This window comes from Carassius carassius, chromosome 28 (assembly GCF_963082965.1).
Source record: "Carassius carassius chromosome 28, fCarCar2.1, whole genome shotgun sequence".
Classification (NCBI taxonomy): Eukaryota; Metazoa; Chordata; class Actinopteri; order Cypriniformes; family Cyprinidae; genus Carassius; species Carassius carassius.
Genome location: NC_081782.1, coordinates 427,501 through 438,034, shown reverse-complemented (window position 1 = coordinate 438,034; position 10,534 = coordinate 427,501). Strand labels below are relative to the sequence as shown.

At 38.2% G+C, this 10,534-nt stretch overlaps 1 protein-coding gene and 1 long non-coding RNA gene across 2 annotated transcripts; both read left to right on the top strand.

Annotated features, from left to right (window-relative positions):
- The first annotated feature begins 2,936 nt into the window (after positions 1-2,936).
- Positions 2,937-6,514, top strand: LOC132107630 (transmembrane protein 25). Its single transcript, XM_059513728.1, has 9 exons — positions 2,937-3,063; positions 3,345-3,426; positions 3,519-3,869; positions 4,220-4,510; positions 5,123-5,254; positions 5,347-5,377; positions 5,463-5,545; positions 5,613-5,696; positions 6,354-6,514. The coding sequence occupies exons 1-9, from the start codon at positions 2,953-2,955 to the stop codon at positions 6,425-6,427; spliced, it is 1,239 nt and encodes a 412-aa protein (XP_059369711.1). The 5' UTR covers positions 2,937-2,952; the 3' UTR covers positions 6,428-6,514.
- Positions 6,515-7,772: 1,258 nt separating this feature from the next.
- LOC132108336 (uncharacterized) lies at positions 7,773-8,932 on the top strand. Its single transcript, XR_009424427.1, has 4 exons — positions 7,773-7,870; positions 8,077-8,190; positions 8,627-8,720; positions 8,849-8,932. It is a non-coding gene; the product is annotated as an uncharacterized LOC132108336 (long non-coding RNA).
- The last annotated feature ends 1,602 nt before the right edge of the window (positions 8,933-10,534 follow it).

Sequence of the window (10,534 nt, the reverse complement as noted above, 5' to 3'; positions counted from 1 at the left end):
GGGCTTGTTTGTTTTTAATATTAAAAAGGTTCTATTAATGGCAAATGTAAAAGCCTGGGTTCATTCCCAAGGAAATGTAAGGTCACGCTGAAGCGCTGCCAATCTGTACAGGACACGGAGTTTCGGTTCCTTGCCGCTGTCGCCTCTGGCTTGCTTAGTTGGGGTCACTTCATCTACAGCGATATCATTGACTTGATTGCAAATAAATGCACAGACACTATTTAACTGAACAGAGATGACATCACTGAATTCAATGATGAACTGCCTTTAACTATCATTTTTTCATTATTGACACTGTTTTCCTAATGAATGTTGTTCAGTTGCTTTGACGCAATGTATTTTGTTTAAAGCGCTATATAAATAAAGGTGACTTTGACACATAAGAAGAAAGTTCATTGCTCTTCAGCAACAACTAAATGAAAACGCAAATCTTAAAGTCTTTATTAGTTTGTTTTAAATGAATAATCAAAGGTCAGCAGCAGAGACATTGGTTAATACAATTGGATTACATACATGAAGGATATTTGTGTTATTTAACATTATTGCAGATTTGCATCACATTCTGAGTTTGTCTTTCACTGTTTTTATTGATTTTGAGGAACAGAATCTGTTTTTGACTGAACACATGTTCATATTTAGTGAGATCATGTTCACACACAACACTGCACTGACTCCGGGTCTCTGTCACCATGGCAACACCAGAGCTGTCACTCAACACATGGACACAAAGTAACTCGTGTTACTTGTATAATGCGTTACCCCCAACACTGCAAGTACTGAGTAATATTAATTAACTACCTGTACTTACTATATGGGTCAGGACTTGCGTGTAATTATTCATTGTTTATTGTAATAATAAATGTAAACGTGTAACAAGGACATACAAATAAAGTGTTAATGTTTTTGTGCTAACGCTTTGGGAACATTGGTAAAGGCCAGATGACGCTGAACAATCATCATATTAACGCTACTGGAAGAACCTTTGTTCTAAACTTTGAGTGAATGTTATATGGACATTAGTTCTGAGAAGGTAACTATGGAGAGGTTCTGAATAAATGTCGAGGGAAAGTTTACCCGTTACCAGTCTTCACCTCAGGGCTGATTCTGAAGTTATAGAGAGAAACTGATTGTTTGCGTCTGGTTTCATGCATTGAGTGTTTTTGCACCGAGGAATCAATCAAAACTGATGCTTTTCTTCCTCGTCGTGAGTTCTGTGTGCAGCTGCTCGTGTCTGAATGTGAATCTGCACTGCAGAGGTTCAGCAGACCTGACGAGTCGAGCTCAGATCATTCTGCGTATGGCAAGCCCTTTTAACATTTAATACATAAAACGTGCTAGTAAGTGTTTTCATGCTGCTAGTACGCATTTTTTGCTACTAGTGGTTCTGTTAGGTAGGTTTAGGTCTAGGTTAGTACTAGTTCTTCTTTTTTGGCTTCTAGTGATTGCTCTTTAGGCACTGGTAGCTTTATGAATGATAACTATACTTAAAGTAATACTTTTTATAAATAAGTACCGTATCTATTTAATACTAGTAGAAAGTGTTGGGAAAGCTACTGTGGAAATGTAATAGGTTACAGATTACAAGTTACCCTATTTAAAATATAATAGTAGGGTATAACTTTTTCAATAACTATTGCTTTTTGATTACTTTTAAATTTATAGCTTAATTATTTTCAAACATGTTCCTGTGGCTCAGTGGTAGAGCATTGCGTTAGCAAAGGTTGTGGGTTCGATTCCCACTGATTACTGACTTTCAAAATCCTTCATCACTTGAATTAAGAAGTTAATAATTGAACACATCCAGCTCAAAATCTAAACTGCCTTTTTACTTTGAGATAGATCTGATGTTCAATGCAGATTTAAAATCAAGAAATAGTTTACTGATACTGTTTTTGAAACCAAATCTTTGCATAACTACAGAAAACACAGACATCTAACAATCATTTGAGGGGGGGGTCAGTTTATAAAAAAAATTAATAAAGCATATACATCAACCCAAATACAGTTATATCTAATTAGCATGTGTCCTATTCTGTTCTAAGTATTAAACTGCTGAAACATTGGTGTCTTTTTGAAACTATGGTGTATGTGTGTATATAATATAACAATAGCTTTCTCAAAAGAAACAGTCAAATGCCCATGAAATGACTCTGAGCAGTTCTAGAAATTATGTTTATGTATTTATGTACTCATATATTAAGGCGGCAGAGGCTGAAAACACAGTGATCATCACACGCTTAAATATTAGTAGTAAATGTTCTACAGAGACACACAGAATGTGCAGGAGTCAAATATTGTACTTTCTCAGCTTAATATTCACAGACACTAGTCCATATCACATTTTGATTCAAGTGTAGTGATATACTTGATTTATTCATCCAAAATTTGTCATGTAATTGTTAACATTTTCATAAGTAACTAATTTAATTTCAAATTTATTTTATGAACTGTGATTACAGTTACATTGATTTTGTAATATTTCTATATAAAACAATATCAAAATCTAAATTTGTTCATTTCAGGAATAATTTATGTTATTTTATTTATTTTGAAGATTTAAGTTAGCAGGTTCATGTAGATCCTTATATAATTAAACTGATCAAGGTTGATAAGGTATTTAGAAAGTGATTAGTAATAAGTAATGCAATACTATTTTAGAGAGAGTAATTTACAAGGTAATTTAATTACATAGTTGAAGTAATTAGTAGCTAGTAATTAAATTTTTTAAGTAACTTACCCAGCACTGATTACTAGTCACTACTGAAGTAAGTACCAGCATCTAATAAATAAGAACTAGTGAATACGAAGAACTTTAAAAAGTTGCTAGTACTTAAAGAATAAACTCTAGTACTTAATGGAATATATACTAGTATCTTAAAATAAGTACTAGTAGCATTGAAATAGGTACTAGTATGTTAAGGAATAAATGTTAAAACAGCTTGCCATTTGAGCATGTGTGTGTGTGTGTGTGTGTGTGTGAGAGAGAGAGTGAGTGAGTGTGTATTTGTGTGTGTTCTGAATGGCTCCTCAACCGGTCAGAGTCAGCAGCGTCTGTGCACAGAGGTAAAACACTGAGTGTGTGTGATTTATGTGATGTGCATCATATGTGCAGTATCAGTGTGTGTGTGTGTGTGTGATCTGCAGCTGTGAGATGATGATTCTGCATGTCAGCATCACACTGGAAACACTGTGTTTTGTGTTGCTGATGTATCTCAATCACACACGCCAGTCTGAAGGATCCACTGCCTCGTTCACATGAGACAACAGACGGTCAGTAGATTTGTGTCTCAGTTGATTGTCTGAGATTCTCCTGTGTGTGTGTGTGTGCGTGTGTGTGTGTGTAGGTGACTATGCCCCGTGTGTGTTTGAGGCAGAGGACGCGTCTGTCTGCTTTATTCTTTCATACCTTGTCCTGGGCCTGTTCAGGTAAGACCAAATAAACACATGCACTTAAACAAACACACACACACCCACTCACAAGTTTCCAAGTTGTTGTTGACTTTGTTTTTCTCTGACAGCATCCATTGACCCCGCCCCCAAAATTGACGGACAGCGGACCTCGTCGGTTACCGTACAGGAGAACATCACTCACCACTTCAGCTGCCAATCAGAGGGCTGGGATGCTCAAGCCCCGCCCCTGCTCACCTGGTACCTGAACGGTGAGAGGCAGAGCGAGGTGAGGGGCCGCCAGGGGGCGGGGCGTCTGGTGATGACATCATCGCAGGATTCCGGAACGCTTCAATACGGATCGGAGCGCAACAGCACGTTCACACTGAAGCCGAAGCGCTGGGACCGAGAGCTGGTGTGTGCGGCACGAAACCCCACCAGAGGAGAGAGCTACAACGCCAGCGTCACGCTCAACGTCCAGTGTGAGTCCATAATCACTGTTCCCTTAAGAATTATCTTTGGTTTTATATATTACAAATTATAATAATAAGAAGAAAGTTGCATATTAAAGTAATAGTTCACCATCATCATTTACTCACCATCATGTTGTTCCAACCTTTTAATAATGATAATGTTATACATTAATATAAATTAAAATAAGATGAACAATTTATATCAAAGTTATAATATTAACAAAACTGGTTATTATATTATATAATTATAAAATATACATTTTAATTTATGTAATATTCCAATTTAGTCTGTAAGCAGCATGCAGTTGTGTGTTGTGGCCACAGATGGCGATAGAGAGTTGAGTAGAGTTGTGTTTCAGTCCGTCCAGAGATCCTGCGTGTGGACGCTCACTACAGCCAGAGCTCGGACCCAGGCCTCGCCCTCATTCTCTTCGCTTTGGTTCGCTCCAACCCCCCCGCCACCATCCGCTGGGTGGATCAGTCCGGTCAGCTGCTGGCCAACAGCTCCGACTTCCTCATCCTGGACTCGCGCAGCTTACCCTGGCTGACCAATCACAGCCTGCAGCTCACGCTCAGCAGCCTATCAGGAAACATCACCGTGAACGCTAACAACAGCCTTGGCTCCGCCCACAGCAACCTCACGCTCACAGGTGGTCACTTACACCTAGTGGTCACTTGTTGATCTGAAACAACCTTTACAGCGAATCAGACGAGTGTTGATTAGTCATTTCTGTCTTTATTTATGTATTTATTTATATATCTGTGTACATCTGTATTACCCCTGACATGTATAGTCATCCTCTTGTAGCCTATATGTTCTGTTTTTATTAGAAGTCAATTAAAAGACTTCAGAGAGATGTCCCCCTAGTGGTGAAATGTTAAAATTTCGAAACGTTTCGAAATAGTTATGACATAACAAAGTCACGTGACTTTAGTAGTTTGAAGATTTTTAGTTTTGAGATTCGTAAAGGTTTCAAAGTGTGTCTAGCACACCCATCACTATTTATTACTAGTATTATTGAGTACCAATTATTTAAATAAATTACACATTTAATAGTATGAAAGTGACCATAATATTATTCTGATTTCTGAAGATCATGTGACACTGGAGACTGGAGTAAAGATGCTGAAAATACAGCGGAGCATCACAGAAATAAATTACACTTAAACAGAGATTCACACAGAAAACAGATGTGTAATATTCTAATAATATTTCAGTATTTTCACTGTATTTTTGATCAGATAAATGCGTGTTCCTCCAGAGTTCCTGCAGTCGCGTGTGGAGGTGCCGGTGTTCGGGATCGTGACGGGTGGTGTCGCCGGCTTCATCACCCTCCTCATCTTCACCCTGATGGTGTTCTTCCTCCTTCAGAAGGACAAAACCAAAGCCCTCGGTACATGATCTCAGCACACTGACTCTGTGAAGCTCTCTGTACATGTACAGTGTTTCTGTGAGCTGATCTCTGATGCTGTGTGTTGTTTTCAGAGGAGCCTGCAGTGCGTCTCTCCACCAAACGGTGCGCCGCTCCTCAGCGTTCACTGCTAATACTGCTGTTATTGGGTGAGCTGATCTGATGTGTGTATGTGTGTGTGTGTGTGCAGTGAGAACAGCGTGTATTTGCCGCGGGAGAACATGTCTCTGCCGTCACACGTGCAGCTGAACGAGGACCGAGCGCTCTGTAAGGGTGAGTGTGATCCTCGCTGAGCTCCGCTCGGCTCCGGGGCCCGTCTCTGACTCCTGCCGTGTTTCAGGACAGAGCTCCAGACCCAACACACTGGAGAGGAGACGAGCCGAGGACGAGGAGGAGGACCTGTCTGCAGCCTACGCCGCCCGAGGTCAGAGGTCACCACTAAGGCTGTAACCGCTCGCTCGTTTTCCGCTCGATCTTGAAACTTGGATTTTTTTTATTGTGAATCGTTGATTTTGGGCCAAAGATCAGGTGATTTGCATTTTCTATAATGCTTTAAAATATATACACATTAAATTACTACAAGCACAGAAGAGAGGGGGTCCAAGAACCGATCCCTGAGGAACCCCAGTGACCAGTTGATGTGCTTTGGATACCTCCCCTTCCATTTTAGTATAAAAACGATCTAGACAATTTTATGATGATGATGACAAACACTTTACAAAATTAGTTAAGCATTAAATTAAAATATAAAAGTAAAAGATCATTTTAAGTATTTATAAAAACTAATAAAACCGAGTTGCATTTGCTTGAAACAGCATTTATAATAAATGCCAAGCCTAGAGTAATTTAAGTGAAACTGAAACTAGCGGCGTGTAGAAATGTGCTGTAGAATTAATCTTGTGTTAATTCTAATCATGTTCCTCACTCCACAGATCCAGACGTGTGGCTTTGAGAGTGTTTTGCATGTTTGTGTGATCTGTCGCAATATATGATAGATCCGTGACTGATGTCCTGCTGAAGCTCAGGAGTCTGTGGAGACGGCTCTGTAGGTGTGTGTTGATGTTATTCTGTGTCTCCGCAGGTTTCGCTCGCTATCCGATGGTCGGCTACATCTATAAAGTCAGCAGCACCAGCAGCGACGAGATCTGGCTCTGATTCACACACACAAACAGAGCCATGATTAACCAACGGCTGACCTCTGACCTCACGCCACGCCGAGACTGATGAATCTCTTAGACATCAAGCCTCGAAATCTGATTGACTGACAGTGTCCTGCTGAAGAACTGCATTACCCATAATCCCCTGATCCGAGAAACCGCTGTTCCTATGGAAACACCAATCAGAGGCTGTTTCCACACTAGCTACATTAGTTAACTGTAGCAGTGGTGATGATGATTCCTGAAACGTTTGCGAAATCAGAGAAAAGAGTTTAAATCAGACTGATTCAGTTATATCATCAAACACAGGGAATCATGGGATCTGTAGTTCATTCAGAAACATCTCTGATCATGTTCTCGGAGTTAGTTATGAAGAAATGTTCTTTCAGTTTTCTTTCTCAAAACAATATTTATACATTGTTTATGAAACATTTCAATGATTCGTACAAACCGTTTGACTGACCATCACTGTATGTGAATAATTAAACATCGACAGACTGTACATAAGTGCTTTCCTCGGTATTTACCCACAGTTCTTTGCTGCTATATGGAATGCTGTGTTATATTGTTTAATATTAAGGAATGTTCAGTAAATCATCAGATATATGAGATAAATATGTGAGAAATCTATATATTTAAATGAATTTAAAGGATATTGTTGGTAAGGTGTTATGATCATATGCATATGTATATTTACTGTAAGTATATTTGTAAAGCGCATTATGAATCTGTACATAAAAACTATAAAATAACGCATGTCACTGTGTTTCCTTCCAGCAGGAGGCGCTACTAGTTAACCTGAGCTTGAGTAGTACTAGTTAATTAGTGTCTTTTGTTTGTGTATTATTAGACAAATGATGAAATACCTCAATAAATCATATTGATTGCACAGTCCAGTGTGTGTGAGAGTTTCTCTCTCTCTGTTTTATTGCAAGAAAACACAAATACGATCATAAGAAGATCCTAAAGAACAGAGCAAAGATAAAAATGAGAGAGAAGAGAAAACAGAAAGAAAAACATTCAAAGAATAGAGTCTATTTATCGGCCTACGTTTATGAATATAAAATTGGCCCCAAATGAAAATATTATTCAGTATGTACATCTTCCATTATTAAACCAAAGATTAGACCATATCTAGAAAACAAGACAGCTTGACTGAAACTTTAAGACACTTAAGCGTCTCAGACCTAAAGATCAACAGTCTTCTCAATATCGACATCACTAAAGGCACAGTTATTGTGATCGATGTTAGAAGCTGTGAAGACGGTAGATATGATCATTAGTGATGTTGAAGTGTATTCTGGGCTTCGGGAGAGATCTGCTCGCTGTGTTCTCAAGGACTCGTTCTCTCGCAGGTGTTTGTGGTCTTCCGTTTGTGCTCCGGAAGTCAAATGTAGATCATTCATCTGCAGTTTCTGCTCCTATTGATCTCAGACTGTGTGTAAGTGCATGAAATAAGGATAAAATACACCGAGAAAGAGAGAAATATTCAGAGCTGATGAGCGGATCTGGCCTGTTTGAATAGAAACCACATCTTTTAGGCCTAAATTGATTTTAATTGAGCTTTTTATCTAACGTTAGTTAATATTAGGATGAGTTTGACCTTCTGAGCGTCATTTCTTCATTAGAACTCATGATTTATTTCAGATGATCTGTGTTAAATCGAGCTCCAGATCGCGTCGTGTCGGTTTCTGACTTCCGGTTCATCTTCCAGTTTCCGCTCGTCTCGTCTAAAGTCACTCGACATCTACATCGTCTCAGGTCTGTGTAAAACTTCATCTTTCACTTACAGCTTTAACTAACTTTGTTTTATTATATAATTTTAGATTGGAATGTAATCTGATATTAATAAATAGTTTCACCTTTTTTTGTTATCACTTCTAAAATCTGAAATGAGTTTATGACTATACTTTTGTTCATAGATGAATAAATGCTTTAAACGTTGGTAATTGTTAGTTTAGTTTAATATCTGTATATTAATGAGCTGAATGTTATTTTAAAGTGATATTAAGTGTCTAATTTAATCATAAGAAGCAGATGTTTCAGAGCTGAGGGTGAAGGTCTTTGGGCAAACTGTAGAAAGTTGAGTTGTATTTGTGACATGTTTTGTTGGAGTTGGGTCAGACTGAGGTAGTTGGAGATGATGGCGTCTGTCTAATGATGAAATGATCAGACTCTCTGTGTTTATGATCTACAGACACAGAAGAGGTTATTAATAATAGCAGCTCTCTGAGAGATGGACGGACGTGTGTTTGTGTTCTTCTGTCTGCTGTCGGCTGTGAGATTGGATGGTAAGAATCATCTTCAGCTGTTCCTTCAGTGTTTCACACAGCACTGGACTGTATTTGCTTTTTCTGAATCATATTAGTATTTTGACTTGATGAAACATCAATCATCTGATCTCGTGTTAACATTGCAGCTTCTTCTCCGCTGATCAGTTATGATGAGAAAGAGAAGACGTTGACATGTACAGGTGGAACATTTGTTGACGGAGCTACAATACCATATCATAAGTTGAATTATGATCATTCTGGACACCAGACGTGTATACCTGATGATAAAAGTGAAGAGTACTGTAATGAAGAAAATTCCAACTGTCCAAAAGTCCTTATAAAAATCCTGAGTGAGTAAAAGCTTTCATGTTCCAGAGCTAGCCCCATTTCTCTCAGATTTAATACGAATGCATACAAATGAAAGATCAGCACTTGAGTAATCTTGTGTTTGGTGACAGTCAGAGAACGTTCTCTCGATTAGTTACACAGTTACAGCAGATTCTCTGATTTCATCTGAAGTGTATCACCTCGTCTTGTCTTTACCTGTCATACATTATAAAAGAATTACGATTTAATACAGTAATTATGCTTACTAAAGCACTTTATAATCATCTCATGAATATCTCTTACAACTTTTATAATGTTACAAAGCTTTTCTTTTCATTGTTATATTATATGCATTAAAACTTGATTTTAGATGATTTTAAATGTAACAAGAAATGATAATGCATTTTAACTGTGTTTACAATAAATAAAGGATATAATGCATTATAATGTAGATTTTGAACACTTTTATAATGCATCAGTGCGGTGTTTGTGTCTGTATCTGCGTGTGTCTCTCTCTGTGTGTGTGTGTGTGTGTGTGTGTCTCTGTGTGTGTGTCTCTGTGTGTGTGTGTGTGTGTGTGTGTGTGTCTCTGTGTGTGTGTGTGTGTGCAGGCAGTGAGAACCTGATCCAGCTGGACCCGATGGCTCTGGTCAGTGTTATCGTGGGGGATATTTTAGTGACCGCTCTGATCGGATGGGCCATTTACAGCATCTGTGCTCAGCCCATGACCAGAAGCAGTTATCAGGGGAACAAAGGTGCGTCATGATCTCGATCCTCATCATCAGTGAATCAGGAATCAGTGATTCATCTGTCTGTGTTTCTCTCTTCAGCCTCGGACAGACAGGCTCTGATCAATAATCACGCTCCGTCAGGAGGAGACACTTATCAGGTACATCAGCGTCTGACACCAGACAGTTCAGTCTCTAAAAACAGAGAGGTATTATAATGCATGTGACCCTGGAGCACAAAACCAGCATAAGCATACTTTTTTTGGAAAATTGATGCATTAATAAATTAGTAAATCATCTCTCCATTGATGTGTGGTTTGTTCGGAGGACAATATCTGTCTGAGATACAACTATTTGAAAATCTGGAATCTGAGGGAGCAAAAAAATCTAAATATTGAGAAAATCATCTTTAAAGTTGTTCAGATGAAGTTCTTAGCAATGCATATTACTAATCAAACATGAAGTTATGATATATTTACGGTGGGAAATTTACTAAATATCTTCATGGAACATGATCTTTACTTAATATCCTAATGATTTTTGTCATAAAAGAGAAATGTATAATTGTGACTCATACAGTGTATTGTTGTGTATTTCTAAAGATATACGTCTGTGACACTGATGACTGCTTCTGTGCTGCAGGACACTGATAGACTGTATATAAATGTACCGTATATATTTCATTCTGTAGTATTTTGGATTCTGAGAGTGTGAGGGGTCTTTGAAAACATTTAGAAAATTATATTAAATAAAAACAATAATATCAATAAATAAGTT